The 27,847-nt window shown below is 35.9% G+C and overlaps 3 protein-coding genes and 1 long non-coding RNA gene across 6 annotated transcripts in view; 2 read left to right on the forward strand and 2 right to left on the reverse strand.

Annotated features, from left to right (window-relative positions):
* The window catches only part of rnf130 (ring finger protein 130), a 47,800-nt gene extending 35,071 nt beyond the window's left edge, over window positions 1-12,729 (forward strand). The window contains exons 7-10 of one of the 2 annotated variants that reach the window (XM_051918328.1): window positions 5,036-5,132; window positions 6,117-6,321; window positions 8,572-8,665; window positions 9,011-9,441. In XM_051918328.1, coding sequence (XP_051774288.1) covers window positions 5,036-5,132; window positions 6,117-6,321; window positions 8,572-8,665; window positions 9,011-9,026 — 412 coding nt within the window. In that variant the 3' untranslated portion in view covers window positions 9,027-9,441. Of the gene's footprint in view, window positions 1-5,035; window positions 5,133-6,116; window positions 6,322-8,571; window positions 8,666-9,010; window positions 9,442-11,436 lie in introns of those variants that run through there. The other variant, XM_051918329.1, reaches the window with a different exon arrangement.
* LOC127525666 (uncharacterized) lies at window positions 9,368-15,303 on the reverse strand. 2 transcript variants are annotated; one of them, XR_007933396.1, is made up of 2 exons: window positions 15,180-15,303; window positions 9,368-9,787 (listed from the first exon to the last, which is right to left on the reverse strand). It is a non-coding gene; the product is annotated as an uncharacterized LOC127525666 (long non-coding RNA). The 2 variants fall into 2 exon arrangements; XR_007933395.1 differs by lacking the exon at window positions 15,180-15,303 and adding an exon at window positions 10,107-11,430.
* On the forward strand, window positions 14,248-20,750 carry ctso (cathepsin O). Its single transcript, XM_051918331.1, has 8 exons — window positions 14,248-14,522; window positions 15,008-15,113; window positions 15,198-15,337; window positions 16,201-16,368; window positions 17,469-17,590; window positions 18,189-18,352; window positions 19,528-19,620; window positions 19,954-20,750. Exons 1-8 carry the CDS (start codon window positions 14,355-14,357, stop codon window positions 19,986-19,988), a joined length of 996 nt encoding a protein of 331 aa, XP_051774291.1. The 5' UTR covers window positions 14,248-14,354; the 3' UTR covers window positions 19,989-20,750.
* Window positions 20,377-26,928, reverse strand: tdo2a (tryptophan 2,3-dioxygenase a). The gene is made up of 12 exons (XM_051918330.1): window positions 26,766-26,928; window positions 26,494-26,596; window positions 26,073-26,163; window positions 25,589-25,659; window positions 24,342-24,469; window positions 23,878-24,064; window positions 23,543-23,650; window positions 23,352-23,463; window positions 23,209-23,266; window positions 21,816-21,895; window positions 21,541-21,631; window positions 20,377-21,347 (listed from the first exon to the last, which is right to left on the reverse strand). The coding sequence occupies exons 1-12, from the start codon at window positions 26,798-26,800 to the stop codon at window positions 21,188-21,190; spliced, it is 1,224 nt and encodes a 407-aa protein (XP_051774290.1). The 5' UTR covers window positions 26,801-26,928; the 3' UTR covers window positions 20,377-21,187.
* Between the last annotated feature and the right edge of the window lie 919 nt (window positions 26,929-27,847).

Below are 27,847 nucleotides of genomic sequence, written 5' to 3' on the forward strand. Positions count from 1 at the left end.
GTTAATGGATGATAATAATAATATAGTATCAGCATGAGTAATAATAGTAATAATATTAATAATAATTACATTTATATTAATTTTATTTCAGAATTTGCACTAAACTTCCCTTGTTATGGTGTAGATGAAGATCTAAGATTTTTCTGTCTCAACAACTTAGCTTATGTTGTCTGCTGACAAAATCTCTTTGCATTGCCCAGTCAATTTGGTTTTCACCCCAGACTTTGAATAATGGTCAAATTTAGAGAGAGAGGGAGAGAGAAAGGGAGATCAGGGGTCACTTGCTGTTGTGAGATGTGATTTTGTTGAGGAAATATGGCACTGCTGTGGCTGTGAATCACTGCCCCTGTCAGACCCACTCTGCTTATTTTTAGCAGCTCAGCTTCCAGTGACCTCTAGGCAGCCAACACACAAACACAGACACGCATTTATACTTACAAACAGATACACACTATTCATGCACAGTATATTAAAGGGATGCGACATACAGTATGTACACACAAATACACAAACATGCCCTTTCCTACAGTTTCAGACACCATCTGCCGAGTATGACCCGGTCACACAGTTGGAAGTCTGGTTGCAAATTTTGTGGATCACCTTACACCAAACACACACATGCTCACATGATATAACTGCTTATATAGATACACAGCAGTGGCAACATGCAGTAACTCACCAGTTTTTTTTCACAATTACTGTTCTGTTTTTATTCCTTCTGCTTTTTGGCAGACATATCCTTGTTGCTACTGTCTTAGTAATTGGGGTGCTTCCTCTTAAGGAGAGCAATCCGTTCGCTCAAAAATGAAGATTTTGTTGCCATTTCCAACCTTGATGTTGGTCCAGACCTATATGACTTTCTGCTCTCCATTTTATGAAATAGCTTGGACATTCTGCTCAATATCTCCTTTTGTGTTTGATGCTGGAAAGTCAGTCATACAGGTTTGGAACCACTAGTAAACAATCTATCCTTTTAAGTACAGTATCAGTCATCTCTTCATGAAATCTACCGTACTATGGCATTAGTATTTGTCTCTTTTCATCCACACCCACTCACTCTATCGTTATTATCTCTTTCTCTCCCTCTTTCTGTCTCTACAACTGTACAGCACCAATGAAATGCTAATCCAGAGCTTGGTTAATTGCATTGTTCCCTGCTTACGGCTGAATCACTGCTTCACTCCAGTCAGATCAAATAACACACTCATGAGCTGCAGCCTGTGCTGCCTCAGACAGCTGCTGACATCCAGCAACAAACCAGTCTCAGATTCTTAGTCATAATGAGGAAGTGTTGGACTGCTTACCAAGCATTGAAGACCCAATGAAATCAAACTTTTAGTCCGTTTCTGTTAGCTTTCAGGTCATGTATAAGCTAACACACTCCCAAAAGGTGGCAAAATATATAAAAGAAAGACTATTGGCTATAAAAAATAAATAAATAATGAAAAAAAAAAAAAAACCCATCAACTGGAAAGAAAACAGAAACTCATCTTTGATTTCATGGGTCTTTAAGATACCAGTGCTTCCCAGCGAAACATCATAATTGTTGATTGCAATATGTATGTTGGATATTTTGTCATATTTGCTCTTCAGCATTATATATTCACAGCTAGTTTAGCTCTGAGGGGCCAGCAAAAAGGTGTTCGGTTAAAAGAAGGGAGCAAATTTACATTATGCTTTAAAGTATAACATGAAGTGAAGATTAAATTCCCATGACCTCCCATGAGGTCAAGCACTGATGGCCCAGAGTCACTTTCCAATTAGTTCCAAAGACGTTCAGAAGAGGCTCAGGTCTGGGCTTTGTGCAGACCTGACAAGTTCTTCCACACCTCCTAAACTAATGTATGGACCTTGCATTGTGCACAGGGATATTGTCATGCTGGAATAGAAAAGGCCTTACCCAGTGTTACCATTACCAGTTATACAGTTAAACATACAGTCATTGTATGCTGTAGAATGAAGATTTATTTAGAGATTCAAACTGGAATTACTGGAATAGCCAAACCCTTTATTAATCATAAAGGCGTGTCTACATACTTTTGACAATATTGTTTACTTTTGAGTTTAGAGAATAAAAAAAAAAATCCAGTATATATTTGTATTTCAAGACTTGATTCTAACCATTTAGGATTTGATTAATATTAGTTTTCTCAATAGTGTGCTATTGGTTAGATTATTATTACAAATTATGATGAAAGATTATTAAAATCATCTCATGCTTTTTTTAAATACAAGAAATACATTTATTCAGCAAGGATGGGAAATATTTAAAAAAAAATATTTTTTTTTAGAAAGATGTTAATACTTTTATTCAACAAAGACATACAATTGAACAAAAGTGAGAGTAAAGACATTTATAATGTTACAAAAGAATTCTATTTCAAATATATGGTGTTATTATATTCCTCAAAGAATTCTGAAAAAAGAATAATAAATATTTCTTGAGTACCAAATCAGCATATTAGAATGATTTCTGAAGGATCATGTGACATTGAAGACTGGAGTAATGATGCTGAAAATTCAGATTTGCCAGGAATAAATTACATTTCACAATATGTTACAATAGAAAACAGTTATTTTAAATTCTAAATATAAATAGTTTACAATATTACTGTTTTACTGTATTTTTGATCAAATAATTGCAACCTTGGTGAGCATAGGAACAACATAACATAAAAACATAAAACCCCAAACTTTTGAATGGTAGTGAGACAAGTTACCATCTTTTCTTATCTTATTCCTTCTTAACATGAGTATCTCTGCTCTCTTAAGCATAAGCATCTCCAGCCACAATCAATAACTCATAGCACAAGTAATGGCAGCACACTTGACCTAGCCTTGGCCATTCAATTTACGTCCCAGTGCATTAGCTTCGCTGTTTCTCCTATAACTTTCTTTGGGCTGTGCCCTTTCCTATATGTATCTGTCTGACTGCATATGCATGTAAATGGTATAAATATGCATGTGATATGGTAACTGTATAAGAATACAGTACATAAAGATTGGGCCCAGGCATATATAGCTGGTCTGTCGTAGTTTGGTGGCATGCATCTCTTTAGTATCCTTTGCGTAGTAAGCACCCTCATCATTAATTCATTTGACCCTTGTTTGCCTGTTCTCCATCCAAGAAAATAAAGCTTTTTTGGAGTTTGTCTGCACGTCTCTTTGTTACAGTATAATTTTAGAAGCATGCGTCCTCTCAGCATCCGTTAATCACAGTGTGTCAAAGGCACTTATTTATATAACCAACAACTTGCAACTTGTGGCTGAGGAGTCTGACTTTATTTCTGTTGGGACTTATGTAATACTGTTTTACTGCATTTTAAAATGTCATTCATTGCTGTGATGGTAGCTGAATTTTCAGCATCATTACTCCAGTCTTCAGTGTCACATGATCCTTCAGAAATCATTCTAATATGCTAATGTGGTGATCAAGAAACATTTCTTAATTTTATCAGTGTTCAAAACAGATGTGCTGCTTAATATTTTTGCACTGACCCCAAACTTTTAAACTTCTAAGTATAGGCCTATTTAATGTTTTATTTCAAAACTCTGCATTTATCATATATTAAAGTGTAAAAATGTGCATAGGTTAACAATGCTATTTATTACTATATGTTATTAATATTTGTGCATATAAATGACAATTATTAAATATGTAAGAACATTTAAAGGGTTAGTTCACCCAAAAATGAAAATAATGTCATTTATTACTCACTCTCATGTCGTTCTACACCCATAAGACCTTTGTTCATCTTCAGAACACATATTAAGATATTGTTAATGAAATCCAATGGCTCAGTGAGGCCTCCATTGCCAGCAATGTTACTGCACCTCTCAAGATCCATAAAGGTACTAAAAACATATTTGAAACAGTTCATGTGACTTCAGTGGTTCTACCTTAATATTATATAGCGAAAAGAATACTTTATGGGCCGATTTCAAAACACTGCTTCAGAGCTTTACGAATCGAATCAGTGAATCGGAGCACCAAAGTCACGTGATTTCAGCAGTTTAGCCTTTTGATAGGAGTTCAGAATCACTAATTCGAAACAAAAGATTCATAAAGCTCAGAAGCTTCATAAAGCAGTGTTTTGAAATCGGCCCATCACTAGATATTGTTGAAAAGTCGTTATTTTGGTTTTTTTGGTGCACAAAAAGTATCCTTGTCGCTTTATAATATTAAGATAGAACCACTGAAGTCACATGAACTCTTTCAAATATGTTTTTAGTACCTTTATGGATCTTGAGAGGTGCAGTAACATTGTTGGCAATGCAGGCCTCACTGAGCCATCAGATTTCATCAACAATATCTTAATTTGTGTTCCAAAGATGAACGAAGGTCTTACGTGTAGAACGACATGAGGGTGAGTAATAAATTACATGATTTTCATTTTTGAATGAACTAACCCTTTAAGCATTATTTTAGATAAAAATTACCCAGCTCTATGATGCTGTGAGAAAGATTCGTACAATCTTCTGAGCCACAATGACTGCCTTGTCTCTAGCATGAGTTTCAATGGCTGGCTTGTGCCGAGAATCTCCCTCATGAAGAGGGTTTCCGCTGTCGAGAGCCCAGGGTCTTTCCTGGAGAAAACACAGCTAAGATTGTGCAGCAGCCGGATATGAGGAGGAGGAGAAAAGACTCAACAGCTCTCTGTGAAAGCTCATGTTGCTCCTTTGAAGTCCACCAGCTTCTTGCTTTTAATCTGGCTCTCACTCTCTTCTCTCTCTGGTTGTAATATAAATGTGTAATGTGCTTTTACATGTAATGTCCTTCTTGCACCAGTGTTCTTAGAGCAGTTTCAAATATTCATTGTTGCTGCAAAGAATTATTGTGATATCAAAGGCTTGATGCTGCGTTCCATGGTCTTACATTGTTATAACAGAAATCGAAAGATTAGAAAGATTTTATTCATAAATATTTATGGTTTTGCAACAAAATGCATTACACTTTAAATATACAATGTCAACAGATGATTACAATATGCAGAAGTGCTTTATGGCTATCAAAATGTTTTCATCTTCTCTTTAGGCATGTCTTCCATAAAATGTGTGTGGATCCGTGGCTAAATGAGCACTGCACCTGTCCTATGTGTAAACTCAACATCCTTAAAGCTCTGGGGGTTATGGTGAGCGCGCACACACACACACACACACACACACACACACACACACACACACACACACACTTGTTTGTACTACTTTGTGGGGTCCAAATGACCCCACTAAGATAGTAAGATGAGGAATTTATGATGTTGTGGGGTCCTTTAGTCTGACCCCACAAAGACAACATCTTAAAAATCATATATAAGAATGTTTGACAAAATCTTAAAAGTCACCTAAACTTACCTGTCACAGGAACCTATCCCTAAACCTTCCCGTCACAGGAATGTATCCCTAAACCTTCCCGTCATAGGAACCTATCCCTAAACCTTCCCATCACAGGAACCTAACTTAATGTTAAAACATTCTTTTTTTATATATATATATATAAACCTTTGGGGACCTTTGTTTACTTTATGTATTATTTTTTACGAGGATGTCTCCAAGGGGAGGTTTTGTAACATTATAGCTATCTTCTGGGAACAGTTTTCCCCAAAATGTACAACTAAGTGAACACACAACAGACACATTGATTTCACAGGGCAGCATTATGACATTTATAAGGCTCTCATTTGATTTGTTATGATTTTATCATGATTTATCCTCTTGAAAATAACATCAAGTCCTGTAGTTTGGTTGGGATGGATTGCCTGAATTATTACAGAGCTAAGAATGTAAAGACATTATTGTAAAAAATGACAAAGTGAATATGTGTTGCTGGTTACAACACAATACACAACTTTTACACTTTATGAAGTGATTTGGGCTGTAATATTGTTTTTGCAGCAGGGGAAGAGGATTTATGATCCATTAGCTCCCTCTGGTGGTCACTTTATTTCATGCATATTTTTTTTTCATGTCATGGCTGAAATTCAATATTGTAAATGTTACCCATTTTTATTTTATTTTTTTTTTATCTTGGGATGTGATTTGTTAATAAAATGTCTATGATTTCATTATTGAGTAATACATTTATGCCTTTTTTGACTAAGACATTTATGCACTTGCAGCCCAACCTGCCCTGCGTGGACAACATGGCTTTTGACATGGATCGGATGTCCCGCAGTCAGACTTCCAGCCAGAGGACGGCGCTGGTGGACCTGTCCTCTGAGACCAGCATCAGTCTGGAGCCTCTACGCCACTCCAGTTCCTCCCAGCTTCCCTCCGACGAAGAGCTCATTCCTCGCTCTGGAGAGATCAACATCGCTGTCACTAGTAAGAGCAGGGCTTATTCTGACTTACTGTCTTTTCTGAATGTTCTTTAAAGGTGAAGTGTGTCATTTCTGCATCATCAAACTGAATTGCACAAATAATGGTTGTTTTCAAACAGACTTGTGGAATATTAGAAAACTGGGATGTTAGAACGTATTCTAAAGTTGAAAAAGATCATACACTTCCCCTTTAAGTTTCTTCCTGTCACCTTTATTTCCTCACCTCCCTCCTACGTTCTCCTTCATTTCCTCCCCAGCGGGGGGTTAGCTTTCCTTACTTCAGTGCACTGACTGCATCACTCCACCTGCTGCTGAGGCTGAGCTCAAGTGATGTGAGCAGGTGTCTGTGCTCAACCGCAACGTGTCCTGCCTTTTTACTGCCATAAATCTTTTGTACTAGACTTCTCATGTCACTGTGTGTTTGTCAGCACTCTGTGGTCTCTATCCTCTCACATATAAAATTCATTTTAAATTTATATATCATTTTATAATAAGTGAGATAATGTACATTCAGCCAGTTATTATAAAAAAAAAAAATCACTTCAGGATGATCATCCTGTTGTTGTTTTGACTGTTGACTGGCATATTCTTAAAGTGTAACCTCACCGATTTTCAACCCACTTTGTATTTTTACTGTGTTGGTAGTATATGTAAATAAACAGTGTTTACTTGTTCACTCATTTACTCAAACACTATGGCAACAGCTTTCTTACCTGTGCACGATGACATTTTGCTTCAAAGGTTGGGTGGAGCTGACAGAACGGCAGTTTCTTTCAGTTTTTCCCCTCCTTTTAGCCTAAAATACTGTGTTCGTGGTCATCCGGTTTGAAATGTTGACTACAAACACACTTTCCATTGTGGTGTTCTCTCTGTGTTCTTTGCAGGCTTTAGTCACTGCCTACAACACGCTAGATCTGTCACTGGAAACCAAAAGTAACGCTCAAAGTTTACTCTTTGAGTTCTTGCACCCGAAAACAATACAAGTCAACACCATTATAACTAAAAGTTTGCTAAGAAGTTTTTCCTACTAAAGCGAGGCGGTATTTGACTCTAGTATGTGGCTTTGGACTGGAACATGCCCAGTGCATTATAGATGTTGACCTTTTCCTACCTATTTGGCAAAAGGGAAGACAATAGCTTTTTTTTTCTTCTATTTTCTCTAGTCAGGTAGAACCGATTTCAGTCTTTCTACTGTATAGGCAGCCAGGTTTTATTGAAAGCCTATTTTGCCAGCAGTGAAGTACCCCTTTAACATTTTAGTTGATTTTTATATGTCATAATAGTAAAATGGTTAAACGTTTTAACAGAAAGAAAGTTCCTTTTGCCTTTAAATTCATAAGAGTTTAATTGTTATGCTATACTATCCACCCCTATTAATAACTTTAGACCTTCATCAAAAGCAAAATATAAGTAATAGCTTTAAATATATAAAGCTTTAAATAACAGTCACCCTCTCCCTCGCCTTCTCTCTGAAGTTATTTTAGTGTTTAGGTTGTGCCAGTATTTTTAAGCAGTTTATACAGAGCAGTAGCAACACACATGTTGAATGCAATGAAACTAAAGAACAGAAAAGTGCATAGAAAGTAAAATAAGTAAATGCTCACAGAACTACACACCTTTGTTGCAGAAACCAGATGTAAAGCAATTATGGGTTTGTGGGATAATTTATTATTCACCAACCATTTGTCCTGGTCTTTAAAATATTATGTTCAGCAATTTTAACCCCTCCTGTTGGCCTTTGTTTCTATTGCAGTGATTAATTATGTTAAAGAACCACAAGCAGGTGTTTGTTCGGGTTTTTTTTTTTTTCTTTCTTTCTAAAATGTTAGTGGTCTCTGTTTTACAGATTCTTTTGACGGTGAATTCTGTTTGTTTACAGAATTATACCGATACATCTAAAAAATCCCTTATTTTAACTTGTCCTTAAAAAAAGCTTCTGTGTGGAATACTTAGCTGCTGCATCTTCTGATGACATGGTCTTCCTAACAGATCTGTACTGCTTTGTAAATGTCTGGCTAAACCAGCACTAAGTGTCATGTGCTCTGAATGTGCTACGTTCAGTTTCGCTCTCGTTTTTGCGATCATCGCTTGCCTATGGCTTCCTCTCCTGTTCCATGGACTAGAGAAGCGTTCCTCTTTTCTTCACGCCTCCACCTGTCTCCAGTTTCCTCTTCTCTTCGGCTCTCTGTCGAGATGATACGCTGGCCCCGCCTTCAACAGAAAATGACCCCTCCCCCTTTTACTCTGTTAACAGAAGAGTGGTTTATTGTTGCCAGCTTCGGCGTCCTCTCTGCTCTCACACTTTGTTACATGATCATCAGAGCTACTTCCAGCACCCCCACTGTTGAGTGAGTATTGTAGATCAAGATTATCTTTTTCAAGATTTTCAGAGTGTCAAAGCATCCCTAAATACATTAACAATGGGTTAATGTACCTAGTGTACAGCAAGATTTCTGACGGTGTACTACACTTCTCTAAGAGTAAAAACAAAATATCATTGTGTTATGCAGCTGTAAGGCTAAAATATTCTTTAAAAAAGTTTGATCAAATAATTGTTTTATAATCAATTTTTTAGTTAGATGTGGACATGTATTCTTGTTTCTTGTTTAAGAAATATATAACATGTAATTATGTAAGTAACTTTTTTTATGATGAGTTTACTTGTTAAATGTGTATTTTTATGTCTTTTACAGCCTGAAGTTGGAATGAAGATGTTTTCTGGAGTAGTAATTTCTAAAATAGAAATGCATCCTGAAAAAACAAAGTTGCTGATTGCTCTTCAGGTCCACTTCTTACATATGCATTGATAGTGTTAACAGAGCTAACTTTCACCTCTCTAGATGTGAGGATGTTCATAGCTTTTCACTGGATGGTATTGCTGATTAACAACTTCTGTTTTATTTGCTTTATTTAATAAGCACTTTTTGTTTTCATTTTAGATGAATCGTCTTAAATGTTAAATGTATAGAAATGTTAAATGCATATAAATGATAAATGTCTTTTAAATGTGTATTTTTTTCCCAAATCCTTTGGTTTGTCTTTGTCATGCAAACAAATTTAAAAAAAAAAAAAAAAAAAAAAAAAACATTTGTGTGTGTGTATTAAAATTGCTTTGTGCAAAAAAGCTTTGTTGTGCTGAATTGTCCAGCAAGTTAGCAGTTACTAGTACTAGTTTTATTCCTTGATACTGTTTTGATGCTTCTATCTCCCTCAGTTTACCGTGGTGAGGCTCTTGAATTGAATTTTTACTTGCAGACGAGCAAGTAAATATTAGACATACAGTATTGATTTTTTGTGGAATATTCTAAAGTTTATTTCAGCAGTGCCTTACAGAAAGTCAAGCTTAGAGCACTAAAAGTACTGTAACACATCTATGAGGACTAATTGTGTTCATTTAATGCATGGGGATTGTGGGGTCTATTCAGCTCCAGTCCTAGAAGGCCACTTTTCTGCAGAGTTGAGGTGGAAACCTAAAAAAAACATCTGAAGTTACTGTAAGCATATTTTGCTTTATTGTTGTACAATATACATTATTAGGCCCCTGTCTTTGAATCTGCAATCATTTAAATACAAGTTAAAGGTACACTATGTAACTTTTAGCCCTCTAGCATTTAAAAAAGCAAAACTGCATGCATTTTGCAGAAGAACATTGTTTTGGTTGTGCTTCAGTTCTGCGTGACTGTGTGGATGAATATGACCCTTTCACAATAGATCATTCTTTAGAATGAACTCTGTTAGAGAGCTACATATGTCAGTTTATCGGTTCAATAAAAAAAATACCTTACTCACCTGTTGAGTAATAAAAATATAGTCCATTAGTCCGCTTCACTTTTACAACATTTCAAATCCCTCATTCTCGGTATCTCCAAAAAGACAAGCCAATGTTGACTCTCGTTTTATTACGATTTCTGTCGTGTTCTCTTTTTGCCAGCTGACTCTCCCCTTAAGGTGATTCCTCTGAGGTTTGTGATTTAGCGTGTTCTGTGTCACCCTTTCTCACTCGTTGTGACAACTAACCTATACCACTCCCACACCAAACATGCATCAAAGTAGCTAGAGCAACTTTTCTCTGTTTACTGATATGACAAGACACGCACTGACAAGTGACGCATGTACGCAATTTCCTGCGAAAACCATCTCGCCCAGTCTAAAATATAAACACTTATAATAGGCTTACCATAGTGAATCAGGGTAAGAGAAAAAACACGTTTTTGAAAGAAGGATTGATGTATTGAATTTAACTTTTGGTAATTTTGAACCAAAAAGTTAGGTAACACTTTATTTTAAGGTGACAGTTACACAATTTACATTAACAGTAAATTATGCATAATTACAACCCTAACTGTAACTCTATAGTAAGTACATGTAGTTAATTAATATTACTCAGTACTTATTTGAGTAAGTTTAATGTAACTAAATCACCTTAAAATAAAGGTACACTAACTTTTGGTTACAATTTAACACCATTTTTTTTTAGGATAAATATCCAGTGCATTTTCTGACATTGCAGTGTAAATCATTGAGGTTTTAATTTTATTTACCTATCTATGGTTGCATTATTTTTATATTCATACTGTGTAGAATTAAATACTGTTTAATAATGCACAATTGAATGGAACAGTGCATACACACATTTGTGTTAACAGTTCATGCAGTTCAATAATTGCAATCTAGTCTACTAGGCATAATATAAATAAAATAGAAAAATGTTGACCTATAAAATATACATGCCCATAAAATCCACTTAAATCAAGGAGCTGTATAATCACAGAACACCCACACAAACACTTCCATAAACAACTGACTTCCTCTGAAAAGGTTGATGGTAATTGGTCTGGTGTCAAGGACATAATAAGTGTTGATTACACGTAACAGACCGACATTGATTTTGTGCTGAGATGAAATGTCAGATATGAGCACAACCTTTATAAAGGAAGGTAAATAAGTCTTTTCAGTCTGCAGCAGCAGAATCTTGAATATTTTATTAACGTTCAGCAGAATCATTCCTCCTTTCATCTTTCTCATTTGTATCCCCATGTTATACACAAAAACTAAACATTATCACAAATGGCTTATGTCATGATTTAACCCTTATTTTTTCTTGTTTGTCTGTTTTTAGGTGGTCATTTCTTCAACCGTAATTCTGTGTCTCCGCGCAGCGTAGTTAGTGAGATGGAGCTTCCAGACATCCAGGCGTCACTGGACATGTACGACGACAACAAATCCTGAGGACACGCATCTCCTCCACCTCAAGCCCATTCCTCCATCGTCCTCTCCCCGACCCCAGACTATGGGGATCAACCTTTATGAGTGTGAAATGGAGTATTGACAGTGAGCGCACTGACTCTGGCGATAAACTCTACCACTGTAGAATGATCTTCATAGCGATCGGTCGCCTCAAGCGGATGTGATTGGACTATTGCACCATCATCAGCTTCCTTACACTTTTACACTTATTTTTTCTCTCTTACTTTTTGAAAGACTATTTCAAAAGACATCTTTTCACAGACGGCTGTGGGAAGTACCTCTTAATTCATTTCTCTGGTATCCTCGGTTAGCCACAAATGTCGTGTCAGCTGTTGTCTCATGTATGTAATTTGCTGACTGTTTTTACGTTCCAGTGCTTATTAGTATTTCAGTTGGGGAAGACTCTCTCATGGACAGTCATAAAAGCAGGCTTGGAAACTGAAACTTTATAGAAAAGCTGTCTGCTTTGCATCTCCGCTTTTGTAGCTAAACAATGTCTCAGATGCAAACCAACTCGTCCTTCATGTGCTCAAATGCAGAAGCTTCATGTTTAGTGCTGGCCTGTTAGCACTCGAAACTCCTCGACAAATCACCGTTACTTCCTCGTAGAAATATACAGTATTTCTGTGTACATAGAATGAAAATGTTTTAAACATGTATTTAAAGAAAATCCTATGGAATACCTTCAGTGAATACTAATCAGTTCCAAGCAAGGGGACCCTATAAATTTTATATATATATATATATATATATATATATATATATACAGTATTTGCATATTATAAACATACAGTATATATATCTCTCTCAAGTGGCCTCTTAGCACAGTTTGTCTTTTTGTCTTTCTTGGATCTTGTCCATGCACAAGAGTGTCTGTCTATTTTGTTCTCGTTTTCGGGGGATGGCATTGCAACCATACTGGGCTGCATTCACAGAAATCTTCATGCTGTTTCTGCAACAGATTTGTTTTATGTCATATAGTTGCAGTCAGGACAGGGCAGAAGCTCTACTCTGAGACACTCAGCGAGTAACGGCTGTGCTTTATGTGGGTCATGATAATGGGCTACCTATGTTACATACTGCCTCAGCATTAAACTTGTCATAATTGCCTATGCTGCTCTCTTTCTTTGGGTGAAGGTTTAAAATAAATACAACATGGACCAGTGTTATTATAGTATTATTTATATACTATTTATAGTATTTATGAATAGTTTGTGTTAACTGAAAATATAAATATAAAAGCTTTCATTCAGTTTTAGTAATTTAATATGCTTTTGTCATTGTTATATTTTAAATATTTCTATTTAGCTCTTTTTTTTGTAGTGTAAGTTTTATTAATTCTAGTACTTCAACTTAAAGGGTTAGTTCACCCAAAAATGAAAATAATGTCATTTATTACTCACCCTCATGTAGTTCCACACCCGTAAGACCTTCGTTCATCTACAGAACACAAATTAAGATGTTTTTGATGACATCCGATGGCTCAGTGAGGTCTCTATTGCCAGCAATGTCACTGAACCTCTCAAGATCCAGAAAGGAACTAAAGACATTTAAATCAGTTCATGTGAGTTCAGTGGTTCTACCTGTCCTCCAAAAAAACAAAATAATGACTTTTCAACAATATCTAGTGATGGGTGATTTCAAAACACTGCTTCAAAGCTTTACGAATCTTTTGTTTCGAATCAGTGGTTCGGAGCACCAAAGTCACGAGATTACAGTAAACGAGGCTTCGTTTACCACTGATTCGAAACAAAAGATTTGTAAAGCTTCGACGCTTCATGAAGCAGTGTTTTGAAATCGCCCATCACTAGATATTGTTGAAAAGTGTTTTTTTTGTTTTTTTTTTGCCGCACAAAAAGTATTCTCATCGCTTTATAATATTAAGGTAGAACCACTGAACTCACATGAACTGTTTTACATGTCTTTAGTACCTTTCTGGATCTTGAGAGGTGCAGTAACATTGCTGGCAATGCAGGCCTCACTGAGCCATCGGATTTCATCAGAAATATCTTAATTTGTGTTCTGAAGATGAACGAAGGTCTTACGGGTGTAGAACGACAAGAGGGTGAGTGATAAATGACATTATTTTCATTTTTGGGTGAACTAACCCTTTAACATTACTTAGGCTAAGTTAGTTGCCAAGGCAAAATGCTACATTTTCTTTTGTTTTTTTCATTTAATTTTTCTATAATGAAAAGCTAGTTTCATTTTAAAATATTATTAAATATTATTTTATTAAAATATTATTATTATGATTATTTGTAGCAGTGGTAGAATTAAAATATGTAGTAGAGGACAGCCAAAATAAAACATCAGTTCTTATATTAATAAATCACTAATTATAATTTAATATAATTGCAAGCAGCTTCAGAAAATAATTACATAGTGAGTACATATCGTTCATTATGCCCATCAAATAGTACTTACTTTTGTAATAACTGCGCTACATATTAATTTCATGGAAAGCCTTAAGAAAACATTAATTTCTTTCGAATAAGGCGCCTCTTAAACGCTATTTTATTAAATTAATATAATACAATGAATTTAAGATTTAAGTGTCTATAACCTTTTCGTCTGTGATTCCTTGGTGCTTTAGTTTCACATTTGAATAGCATATTTGTGTCCCAGATCACTTTGCAAGAGGGCGCTCTCAGGTAATGTATTCATCAGCCGCTAGAGGGTGATAGAGCGCTCTGCTCTCTCTGCTGCAGGAAATAATCTACAGCAGAAATGAAAGTTGCCAAAGTGTACTGAAGGGTTTACTAAACGTTCGCTTATGATTCCGTTTAAATGGCGTTTATTTTAACATTTGTTATTTTGATAATTTACCATGAACTGCTCACAGGATCCATCAGCGTCGAGCTAAGTAGGAAATATCTGACGGACGAAGAACGACTGATGACTTTTCAGCAAGGAAATGAAAACAACGAACCCTATCAGAGACTGATTAATTTGCAGGTATATTTAGTGGACTAACATTAATATCTCACATTACAACTATAGCATTAAATCCGTATCATAAGAACTCATTCATCGACAATCCCTGCCTATGGTGAGAGAGAACGGATGCGTTTCAAAACCTAGTGAGCTGCCTAACTACTAGACAGTATTTATGAGATGAGCTTAATGCGCCTTGGATGGACAAAAATGCTGTCTAGGTAGGCAGCTTACTAGTTTTTGATGGCAGCCAATAACTAGAGATGGTTCTAATGTATCTAGAATCATAAAGTAAATCTACAGTTACTAATCTTGTCTTAATACAGATTATAGATTGAGTTTTATAGTATTAGTTCTATTATTTATAGTACATTAAAAAAAAAAAAAATACAGGCAATGCCAGTAATTCCATTAGTTATTGTCATGTGATATATTTCCTCATGTGATTTAGATCATACCTGTTGCACAAGACACCTTTGGTGATGCCATTTGTTGTCACTTTGTAGAGTTCACTCAAGAGACAAGCCTTTCTGAACTCACTGAAGAAATCAAACCATTCTGCCCATTATGGCATCAACCAGTTCTCTGACTTATCTCCAAAACAATTCAAAGGTGAGTATACAGTATGCAGGATAGGGATGCTTACAGATGGATTCACTTTGTATAATGGCAACTGACCTGTTGTTTGTTTGTCAGAGCGATATCTCACAGCTCGGGCTGAGACGGCTCCAAAGTTTGACCCATCTAGGGCTGGAATTCAAGTTAAGATGAATTATCCACCCAAATTTGATTGGAGGGACCATGGAGTTGTTGGACCAGTGCGAAACCAAGAGTCGGTAGGGTTTAGATGTTAAAGTCATCATGAAATCAAAATTGACCATTTCTTATTTCTTTAAGGAAGATTGCAGAATTTATTATTAATGATTTATCCGTGCCCTTTATTTAAGTCATGTCCTCATAATCTTTAATCAAAGTATATTCCCCTCCCTTATGCAATGGCATCTCTTCTCTTCTCTGATGATATTTACTTGCATGAGGGCAGGACAACCTGTCACTCACATGAGATCACAGCAATAGCAAACCACAACTATCCAATCAAATCCCAGTGAACAAAATCAAGTCCCGCCCTACATTCTTTTCACATTTGAGAAGCCATTTCACTTGGATATACTGTACGTCACAATAGGGAAGAAAAAATAATCACAACTTCTTTCGTGCCGACTTTAAGATTAGGCTTAAGATCTGGTGAACTTCACATTTTCTCACTCATGCATATACTCAAGGTGCGTCCCAATTCGCGTACTTATGCACTATTATATGACGTTTTTAAGTACAAATAGTGTGAGTTGTGCGTTCACACAGAAAATTCCAAAAAGAAAAAGTGCACTTTAAATACCCGGATGATGCACTAAATTAACGGAAAAAACGAAGTGTGGAACGTTGGACACTTCATGCACTCAACTGTCGCAGCTTTAATTACGTAGCGGAGGGAGAGGGGGTATCAGACTCTGTTGTTGAATGACAAAGCAGCCTTATACATTTCACACACTACATGGATGAATAGATGGTGCATAAGTACACAGTGTGTAAGTGCATAGTGTATAGTGCGTCATTTGGGACGCAACTTCAGTCTCAGAACATATGACTTTTGTAATAATAGATATGTTTACTCTACGTTTATTCTTGCTTTTTCTTGTAGTGTGGAGCATGCTGGGCCTTCAGTGTGGTGGAAGCCATTGAATCCGTGTCAGCTAAAGATGGTGGAAAACTACAGAAGCTCAGTGTGCAGCAGGTTATAGACTGTTCTTACGAAAACTATGGCTGTAATGGTGGATCCCCTGTTGAAGCTCTGTACTGGCTCATACAGGTGCTGTCATCTTATTAAATTATTTAAATTGATAATAATAGTATTGAATTACCTTTCATTTTAATTGCTTTAACCAAGGGTGTCCAATCCTGTTCCTTGTGCACCACTATCCTGCAGAGTTTAGCTCCAGTCCTAATTAACAAACCTCAACCAGCTAATCAAGGTCTTCAGAATTACTAGAAACTTCCAAGCCAGTGTGTTGGAGCTGCACTCTGGGCTGCAGGACTGGACACCCCTGGTTTTAACCGAAAATTTGTTATGGCATATTTCTTATGTGAGGAGTATATATACACTATTGTTCAAAACTTTAGGGTCAGTAAGATAAAAGAAAGAAATTATGAGTTTTATTCAGCAAGGATGCATTAAATTGATAAAAATGTATCTTTTGCCCTTCCTATTCATCAAATAATCCTAAAAAAAAAAAAAAAAAAAAGTATCACAGTTTTCACAAAAATATTAAGCAGCACAAGTGTGTTCCACATTGATGATAATAAAAAGAAATGTTTCACGAGCACCAAATCTTCTTAAATATTAAAATGATTTCTGAAGGACCATGTGAGACTATCTGCTGAAAATTCAGCTTTGCCACCACGGGAATACATTACATTTTAAAATATTTTTCAATATTTCTGTTTTTTCCTGTAATTTATTTGGCAAATAAATGCAGCCTTGGTGAGCATAAGCATCTTCTTTCAAAATCATTAAAAAACATACTCACCCCAAACTTTGTGTGTGTAACAAAGCAAAAGTTATTATTTATTATTATATTGTCATTTGGATCATATTCTCTAAATTTAGCAAACAAAACACGTAATTTTACAGCAGATTAAAAAGCAGTAATTAGGTTGGTAAAATTGCTGAAATGTATTGTGAAGTCCACATTCTAAGCTTTTAAATGACATCTGTTTTTTTTTTAGCATTTTAATTAGGATTTTAATAAGGGTTTTAATTAATTAGCTAGCTCTGAGAGGGTTAAAACTCAAAGTAAAGTTGTCAGTATCATCTACAACAAGCTGCTAATTAAAGGTGTTTGTTATCGTCCCAGAAGTTTCATAATTGGCATATCTAATATCCTTCTTTGTTTGTCTGTTTTATTTCAGACCAAATTGAAGTTAGTGAACGAGGCGGAGTATCCCTTCAAAGCCGTGGCTGGAATCTGCCAGTACTTTCCTCTGTCTCACGATGGAGTGGTAGTGAAGAATTACTCCTCTTATGACTTCAGGTAATAGATGTAGCATGCAGATACCTTGAGCTTTACATCAACAGTCAGCTGTGCCAGTGCATTAAGTGCAGTGTAGACCTCATGTAGAATTAAAAATAATTCAAGGTTGAAGTTCTTTGGGATGTGGGCCAATGTTTTATGTTTACTCATCTGTTCTTGTCAACTCTGTTTGCAACTCAGGGTCAGATGCTGAGCGGCCACTGACTGTACACTCACTAAGCTCACGTACCGCTGGCCAAAAGCCAAACGCAGCACTTCTGACCTGTGTTTCGATGTTAACCTTTATGCCATGTGTCATTTTGTGTCTTACATTGTGTTCTAACTGTGACAGGACAAGATTTCTGTCCTAAGCAACTGGGTCAACCAGTAAACAGTTTTACTGGTTGCATGGTTTCCATTTCTATCACGTTGTGCTTGGCATCCCTGCCTGCAGTGAAATCTCACGAATGCTTAAATTGATCAAAAGTAACAGTAAATGCTGTTCTTTTGTTGTACAATTAGGATAGACAGATTTATCATTACCCATATTCTGCAATGTAACATCTGAACTAAGTAAATCTAAGTACTATATACAGAGTCCATTGATATGTTGTTCTAGTGGACGTGAGGAGGTGATGATGAGCATCCTGGTGGAGTCGGGGCCTCTTGTTGTCATTGTGGATGCCATCAGCTGGCAGGATTATCTGGGCGGCATCATTCAGCACCACTGCTCCAGCCACAATGCCAACCATGCCGTACTGATCACCGGTTATGATACCACAGGTACACACACACAGACACGGGCGGTTAGACACTCTTTACTTGTGCCTCAGAGCATATAAAGGTTCAGAGCGCTGGCCTTCACGGATTACGTCCTGTCAAGGGCACAAAATTGAGCTGACACTGGCAAATACTGGCTGTGTGCCAACATCACAGAAAACTGCTTGATGTGTCTGCTGTATAATCAGCAAGCTGTCCGCAGCGTTTATCCACTCCTTTGATTTGTTTTCTCCTGTTTGTTTACTAGTTTGAATTAAGTACTTTCTGTGTAAAGTAGAGAAATTGATGCTTAGTGTCACACCAGTGCGGCAAACAATACATAGGGCGCTGCGCTCAACCCCGGGTTATCGACGTTCTAAACACCGCTTTTAACCCGGGTAAAGGAGTGTTCCAAACTTGTAATTTAGTAACACTGACACCGCAAATAAGCAAATAGGACTTTAGCCCGGGGTTTAGGAATGTGCAGTCTGAAACGGCAGTTTATAAATACCCAGGATTAACTGTTATTCCATTTCATGTGTGGAAAGCCCTCATGAGCACTATTGTAATTAATCATTTTGTCAAATTTGTAATACTAGCGAGATGCTTTTTGGACTAAGTTGGATAAAATAACAATCTAACATGTTTACTGATAGTAAATAGATGCTTATTAAGTACACATTTTGACAAACATGTGTGGTGGAAAAAAATGAGATAGGAGAAAAAATATATTTCAAAACTTTTGCGTTCCCTCGCAAAATTTTTACGTTCCCCTGTGAAACTTTGCATTCACTTGCGTTTCTCTTTCGTTCTCTCGCAAAACATTTACGTTCCTCTCGCTTGCAAAGATCTCAAAAGTTTTGTGAGTGAACGCAAAGTTTTCCTGGGAGAGCGCAAAACTTTCGCTAGAGAACGCATTGACATAATTTTTCCTCCCATCTAATATTTTTTTTTCCATCACCATGTCACTTTAGGGCCCTCGTACAAATGTCTGCTTAAAGTAACTTAAACGAAACTGCAAACGTTGCAGTTAATTAGTTGGTCAAATCTGTGTTTTTGGATTAGTTTGGACATAAATAAAAAGACTTGTGTTTTGTTTTCATACCGTTCATAAGTGTATGCTATATAATATGACTTGTTATTAATCATTTCCCATCTCAGGTGTATTATCTCTGATATGTCTTCATATTTTGTCACAGGGGAAGTGCCATACTGGATAGTACGCAATTCATGGGGGACCTCATGGGGTGACAATGGATATGCTTACATAAAAATAGGGAACGACATGTGTGGTAAGTTTGTGTATGACCCACTTTTAATGCTTTTTAACTTTGTTGACAGTCACAGTTTCCTAGACAAGTGATAAACACAAAGCATCCTGCTGCTGGGAGATATTGTGTGCATTCATAAATATTCATGAAGCGTTGGACGTTGGCAAACACTCAATACTGTCTGCAATGTAAAAGTACAATCACGAATGCCTAGTTTTAATTCAAATCCGATCATTTGGAAATGATGTAGTGAGATTATTTTTAGATTGTGATCTTTTTTTTGTCACTTACTTTGAATGACTTTACGCAATGTCAGATGAGATTCAACAGTCACTCTTTTTTTTTTTTCCCCAGGCATTGCGGACAGTGTTGCTGCTGTTTTTGTGTAATTGTCAATAATCTTTGTACTTCCGTGGTAAGACCGTGGCAGATCGACATTTTAAAATATCACTCTCAGGACAAGAATCCTCCAGTGTAGCTGATGAGAATTGTAAAAATTCTCACGTAACAAATCCTTTTGCTTTGCGAATGCAAAGCAAATATGCTGCTATTTGAGCTAATACACCATATTCCTTATCCCAGCCACTGTAGCCCAAAATAATCTGAATCAGAGCCGGATTTCATTTTAGTTATGAAACACGCACTAACTAGATTTGTCCTTAAGAATGTTTTAATCTTCAGAAAACACTGTTAGTAAGTACAGTATAAGTGCACAGCTGAACTGAACTCTTATTGTATTGTGACATTGCACTGATTAAGGACACACAAGTGAACTCGTCTGAGAAAAATGTGAAAATTTATATTATTTTATGTGAATACTAATTATAGCCTTAGATTTAAAATCATTAAGTGCTTATTACTACAGTACAGTATGTACCAGATATTCAGATTTGATCTGCTTTTATACACATTTGTAACTACAAAGTTTGGTTCCGCTTTATTTTAGGGTGCCCTTGTTACAGTGTAATTATACAAATAACTACGGAGTAATTTTAATTAACAACATGTACTTACTATATACTTAGGGTTAGGGTTTGGTTTAGTTGTTTGTAATTAATATGCATAATTTACTGTTACTATTACTATAGTAAGTACATGTAAGATGTGTAACAGGGAAACTGTACAATAAAGTTTACTTTTTATTGTGTTTATCAGTTTTGGCAATTGTGATTGCATTTTAAGAATAATCTGACATTTTTACTGATATTAAATAAACTTGTATTCTATTCAAGTACATGTTTTGACAGAAAACATTGTCTATTTTTTTCCAAATAAACAAGAAGTATCATATCTGTATGTGTATACTCTATTTACAAAATATAAATCAGTTAACTACACATGTTAGAATATTACATTATATTGACAGTATATACACAAGTGCATCAACAGTGTCAATGATATTTTGTTGACACTGTCTTAAAATTCACATTTGTAAAATCAGCACAGCTTTGTAGCCTCTCATTCTACCATTTAAAAAGATTTTAGTGACATAAATGTTGGTGATGGTAGGCTTGTGAGTTTTGAAGCTTTTTTTTTTCCTTCTGTACTCTGTAAATGCTGTTCATCCTTTCCTCATCCGTCCATCTGTTTAGTCTGAGTCATCGCTGCTGCTGCTGCAGTAGGAGCTGTCGCAGCATTCGGCCATGTACAGGAAGGTGTGCTCACTCGGGTCCAGCTTGGGTACCCATTCCCTCGGAACCAGGAAGGTGGCCAGGTTAAACAGATCCACAAACACCTTGTAGCGATCACTGGCAAAACATACTCATACATGAATAATTCGTATCAAAACATTCTGTACTTGTGTTTGAGTGCTTCGTGTTCAGAAGATACATATTGCTGCCAATTCACATCTCATTTAGCGTTGTGTTTCACATGGATAATTCCAACAGATGCAGAGAGCTTCATCTGAAGACTGGATTTGTCCCAGATTATTTGGCCTACCTGACAGTTGAGCGCAGGTACTGGTAGCCTGATGAGCCACCTGTGCCGTCTTTACTGCCAATCATCCTGTGCACCATACACACATGGTTGTCTAGGGGGAAATTCAGGTATAAATTATGCAGGAAGTAAAAAAAAAAAAAAAGATGCATTATTGATATTCAGAAGAAAATCTTTTGTTCAGTGTTAACACTCCTAAGAGGCTCTGCCCTACAGGGTGTTTTAGGTCAGATTTATTTGCGGCTCTGATGCTGTATGTTTTCAGTGATGTCACATACATCTCCATTTTGTCATGAGGGTGTCGATGTCCATCAAAGATGTCAGGAGTTGGAAAGGAACCTGAAATCGAGGCTCCTCCCTGAGAGCAGATGCCGATAAGTTGAGTTACAAATGAGTTAAATGAGATTTATATTATTCATCAAGCTATCAAAACATTTTTTAGGAAATGAATCATGAAATTCTTTGTACCATTGGAGAAACACGTCTCTCTCTCTCTCTCTCTCTTTCTATATATATATATATATATATATAGATAGATAGATAGATAGATACCATCAAGAAGTACCATGATTTTACATCTGATACCATCACTGTACCACAATAGAATATTTGTAAATATTAAGGTAATGATTCAAAGTAACTTTCAGACAAGAAAGTAAAATTTAACTTAAGTTTCAAACAGGTGCGCTTATAACAATTATAAGAATTGTTTCTTGAGCATAAAATTAGCATATTAGAATGCTTTCTGAAGGAACATGTGAAACTGAAGAATATGGAAGGTTGTTTCCACGACGGAATAATAATAATAATAAAAATAATTGTGACTTTTTAGACTTTTTTTTCTCACATTTGCAAGTTTACATCTTGCAGTTCTGACTTTTTTTTCTCATATTTGTGAGATATAAACTCGCAATTGCTAGTTTAAAATCAGAATTGCGGGATATAAACATGCAGTTGTTTATATATTGCAATTCTGACTTTTTTCTCGCAATTGCAAGTTTATATCTCGTAATTTTGATTTCTTTTCTCAGAATTGTGAGATATAAACACACAATTGCGAGTTATAAAGTCAGAATTGTAACGGGAAAAAATACTTTTTTTCTCAAATGCGAGTTTATCTCACAATTCTGACTATAACAATTGCGAGTTAAAGTCAGAATTGTGAGATATAAACTCGCAATTCTGACTTTTTTTCTCAGAATTGCATGATATAAAGTCGCAATTGCGAGTTATAAATTCAGAATTGCGAGATATAAACTTGCAATGGCGAGATGTAAAGTCAGAATTGCGAAATTACAATTGCGAGTTGTAAAGAATTGCGATGTCCCAATTCTGACTTTTTTCTCAGAATTGCGAGTTAAAGTCTGAATTGTGAGGTATAAACTTGCAATTCTGAGAAAAAAAAGTCAGAATTGCGACTTTACATCATTACAGCTCGCAATTGCGAGTTTATATCTCACAATTCTGACTTTATATCATGCAATTCTGAGAAAAAAAAAGTCAGAATTGTGATTAAAAAGTCACAATTACCTTTTATATTTTTCAGTGGCGAAAACAAGCTTTCATAGATGACTGGAGTAATGATTCTGAAATTCAGCTTTGCCATCACAGGAATTAATTACTTTTTCAAATATGTTAAAGTAGAAAACAGCATCTTGCATATAGATGTACCTGTAGAAGTATATCATCAGGGCTCCCTGCAGTGCTTTATAGGACAACCTCCTCTGACCTGTACAGACAGAACAAAATATTCGTAAGTAACAGCAAGTGGATGTGTCTGACTTTGACATTGTATACTTGAGAGGTTTGCTTACCGGTGCTTAGTAAGTGATCATGTCTCTTCTCATCAAAGAGCGATACGAAAATGTCTCTCTGCTTAATGAGCTCGGCCATCATCTCCTCTTTCATCTCTGAGGCTGGTTTTTGCTATTAAGAAGAAACATGAGTTGTCACTTACAACTTAGATTTGGAACTGCACTGAATTATCCAGGGATCCTCCACAAACCTCTATATTTTCTTTCTCTCTCCTGAGCCACTTGAAAATATTGACTTCCAGTTTCCCCCAAAAATTGAAGCCATCTTCCTCCAAGCCAGGCGTTCTCTCCAGCCATTGCTGAAAAGTATTGATTGCTTATGAGAAATGTTAATCGGCAGGATGCTGTCCACCAGATTAATCCTGACTTGATATATAATTTGGCCATGTAACCTATTCGCTTCTGAATACCAATAACAAAGAAGTCACGTAAGTTACAGCTCTTTTCACGATTACATTGATTAATACAGTATTCATGACTTCACAGCTAATATTTCATCTTATAATGTTGTTTCCCTCAGGTTTACCTCCACTAACTGAAGCAGCGTGGGCTCCTGCTCCGAGTGGAGGAGCAGCTCACTTTCCTGGTCACGGAAATTGTCCCGGTAATGCCTTCTGTTGTAGGGGACCCTCTGGTTGTGTGGGACCCCAATCTTATTTTCCAGCAGTCGAAACTGCAGACTCTGGAAGCCTGAAGCCGGTGAGAGATATTCCCTGTGCACAAAAACACACAGATCAATCGAGCTAAATACAATTATGCTAAACTGCCATTGATTTTGATTTAACAAATTAGTGCCATCTAATGCTTATTTACTGAGTTAGCTATCTGCAGTCTCTTGAGTGTTAGTACATTTCCAACAGCAGTTCTGCCCAACCAATGCTGTTATCTAGGAAATGTAAAACTTGCTCTCAGTGATTGCTTGGCAGTGAGGCTTTTTTTTTTTTTAACTAATATTAGGAATAAAAATAATGAGAATTATATACACCTTACCTGAAGTCATAGAAGTCTAAGGCAGTCATGGTTTCCAGTACAGCAAACTGGTCTAGCAACAGTCTGAATATCATCACAACCCTGTGGATACGAGTGTTGACTTTGAGCATGTTTCGCTCGTCACGTACCTGAAGAAAATAGCAGCACATTTAGATTATTATTTTTTTTATCAGTCTTGGTCCCTGAAACATGACATTTAACTAGAGAAGTATCTTAAACTAGACTGAAGGTGGCAGCCTCATGCTGCAATGCACATTCCTTCTTTGAACTGAACTACATATATCATAAAACTGAAGGTTCAGGCTGTTCATCATTGTCCAAAAGACCCCCAAACAATAAATGAACTGAATTTTTTTATTCAATTTGGAAGCATGCAGATGTGCTACTTTGACAAGTATCTCAAAAAGGACCCTGCATGACGTATAGTAACATCAAAAATGCTTGGGGGGGAGGGAAAAAAAAAAACATTTACACAGCCGGCCATTAATACTTTTATTCAGCACATTAAACTGATCAGGCATTTAGAATGTTTTAGAGATTTCTGATCCAAATAAATGCTGTTCTTTTAAAACTTTCTGTTCATCAAGAATTCTGAGAAAGAAAAAAAGTGCACCACAGTTTCCACAAAAATAAGTAGCACACCTGTTTTCAGCATTGATGATAATAATGCTTCTTGAGCAGCAAATCAGCATATTAGAATGATTTCTGAAGGATCATGTGACACTGAAGACTGGAGTAATGATGCCTTGCCATCACAGGATTAAATTACACTTTAAAATATATTAAAATACAAAGCAGTTCTTTTAAATTGTAATAATATTTCACAACATTACTGTTTTTACTGTATTTTTTTGATCAAATAATTTTGAATGGTTTTATAGGTGATGCAGTATAGCTCACATATCAGATAATAATATTAAAAATAAGTGCCCTGATTTTGTCTGAGCTATTGAGCTGAGTAGGTGTTTTTATTTTTGATGTTTATGAAAATCATTCATCATCTCTTTCTAATCTCTTCTTTGTGCCCTGTCAGCTTGAACCTTCATTAGATGTAATATTCTCATTAAAAATGGTCTTAAACAAAATTTTAATAGGTGACTTATTACATGTTAATCTTATTACATTAATTAAAAGCAGGCCCATTCAAGTTTGGGAAAAAATTGAGCTAAATCTGATAACTGTAACTGTTCATGACCCAGTAACACAAATCTTCATGTTTGAGCTTTTTTTGTATTTGGGCTACTCACATGTCCACTGATGAAGATTTCTCTCACTGAGTCCAGCTCCCACAGAACTTGTTTAAACCACAGTTCATATGCTGCAATAGAAGGAACAAGTTAATCATTTCTTTAGGTTACATATGAAAAGTTGTTATGCTTCAAGGTAAATGTTCAGAAGTGCAGTGACATTGGTCTCTGGGCTTCTTTATTGTACCTTTATGACATACAGTATATGAAAGAAGCATGTATTTATATATTATGTATTATGGATTTCGTGTTTGAGTAACTCTGGATTCACTGGTATGGTGGATTCTGAAATGTCGGCGATTGTTCACATGTGGGTTACATTCAGCTTTTATTCTCGTCTATTTTTAGTTGCAGTGCAACTTGTCAACATTTAACGTTATAAACAAGGAAATGAGCTTTTTTGCCTGTCGTGTTTTGGGAGCGTTCATTGGAGAGAGGCTAAGACTGATTTGCCCAAAGGCTGTTTAGCATTTGTTTGGCTCACCTTGATGTGTGACGATGAACAGATGTTCGTCATGGATCTTGTTTCCCTTCAGCTCACTTTGAAGCACCTGAGATGTCACTATTTTATCCAGCTGGGGATGAGAGAACATTTTTGTTTCATGAAAAGCAAGCTAAAAAAGTCTGTGATAACCAAACTCACTGTGTCTTTTTAAAATAGAACATTAAAAAAAAAACTTGTTCGCCGTTTGCTATTAAAATCTGAAATGCATGCAATTTCCAGCATTTATTAATTTGGGAACTTTGGACAGAATCACATGGTGTTCTGGAAACACAGGCCATTATAATAAACTTTAGATTCGAGGACTGCTCACCAATTAATCTATTTTAGGAGAAGCTATGCTTTCTGCTTATTAAAATATATGAACATTTCTTTAATATGCATGAGTTAATGTGTAGTTTACCTGTAGATAGTCACCATAGATAAGACCTCCTTTGCTGGCTTTGTTAATTCCAGATTGAGAATCATCGTTCTCATCTTCTTTCAGATGCTGCTTACTAGTTGACCTGTATTTTCATCAAACACATTAATATCAAACACAGAAACATTTGTGTATAACATTCAATGTAGGTTTGTTTGATTTCAGATATGGTAGTGATATATTCCATGGAGAAATGTGTCTTTTGGATTAGCATGATATAAAATCAAATATCTAAAAAAGCTGAAAATACATACAGGAATTTCTTCTGAAAATATGGACATCCACTCATGGCTGAAATAATAATATGTGGCAAGCTGGACTGTTTTCTTTCACTCCACCTCAAACCGCCAGTTCTCAAGAATGTCCGCACGTTTTATAACTTTTCTCCCCATGCTGACTGACCAATCACCTCTAGATACATCCCACCTCCCTTCTGGCATGTTCACCCCGACCGACATGTTGTACTTTGTCTTTTTCTTATCTTTGGTAAAATCGAACTGAAACAGGTGAATTGAAACAGAACTTTGACTTCATAACATTATGAGCAGGGCATTTGTACATAAACTGAACACATGTGGGCTCATGTCAAAGGGTTCAGATGGACTAAGGAAGTAGAATTTTTAAGAGTTTTCCTATATTTACTCCCATTAAGAATGAATGAATTGTACTTTGTTATATTGTTTTGCTCCTGAACGGTCCTTTTACATAGTTTTACTTTTTTATATTCGTTTTAATTTTAGTTTCAGTTTTAGTAATTTATGTCCTTTTGTTATTCATTATTATTATTTATCTTTATTTTAATTTAAGTAACGTCAGCTTATTTCAGTCAGTTGCCAAAGTAACATTTCTTTTTTTGTGATTGTTTAATCTAATATTTATATTTTATTTTATTTCAGCTTTATTTCAATTAACAAAAATGTAAATAGTTAACGATATATCAACATTAGGGTTGGGAATTGAAAATCGATTTCAATTCTGGAATCAGATACTTGTAATAAAATTAAAATTGTGATTATGTTTATCGATTCCTGAGTGCGCATTTTAATGTGTTTTCAAACCATTTTCAAGAAGACGTGAAAGAGGACTCAATTTGGCAATTTGCAAAGAGCCGCCTCTCATATAGTGCACAAATACAGAATTGAGTTCTCTTTCACCTTCGTTCGTTGTGCTTGAACAAACAAATACACAAAATTATGTAAAAAAAAAAATATTCTCGTAAACACGTTGGTTGGTTTTGTCTTAAGTGAATGTAAACAGTTGAGAAAGAAAACGCATGTATATCAGTATATTGGATCTGTGCATTAGCTCTTAAAGTGACAGCAGCCTAATAAACCTG

This window comes from Ctenopharyngodon idella, chromosome 14, assembly GCF_019924925.1.
Source record: "Ctenopharyngodon idella isolate HZGC_01 chromosome 14, HZGC01, whole genome shotgun sequence".
Taxonomy (NCBI): Eukaryota; Metazoa; Chordata; class Actinopteri; order Cypriniformes; family Xenocyprididae; genus Ctenopharyngodon; species Ctenopharyngodon idella.

What these genes read in the sequence shown, in the direction of transcription:
- tdo2a (XM_051918330.1), bottom strand. Translation starts at nt 26,800, where the DNA reads ATGAGTGGATGTCCATATTTTCAGAAGAAATTCCT. An exon ending in AAATCTTCATCAGTGGACAT is followed by an intron (nt 24,470 to 25,588) that starts GTGAGTAGCCCA and finishes TATTTTCTTCAG; the next exon opens with GTACGTGACGAGCGAAACAT. An exon ending in GAGAGAAAGAAAATATAGAG is followed by an intron (nt 23,464 to 23,542) that starts GTTTGTGGAGGA and finishes TCTTCTTAATAG; the next exon opens with CAAAAACCAGCCTCAGAGAT.
- ctso (XM_051918331.1), top strand. Translation starts at nt 14,355, where the DNA reads ATGGCGTTTATTTTAACATTTGTTATTTTGATAATTTACCATGAACTG. An exon ending in CACCGGTTATGATACCACAG is followed by an intron (nt 18,353 to 19,527) that starts GTACACACACAC and finishes ATTTTGTCACAG; the next exon opens with GGGAAGTGCCATACTGGATA. An exon ending in AATAGGGAACGACATGTGTG is followed by an intron (nt 19,621 to 19,953) that starts GTAAGTTTGTGT and finishes TTTTTTCCCCAG; the next exon opens with GCATTGCGGACAGTGTTGCT.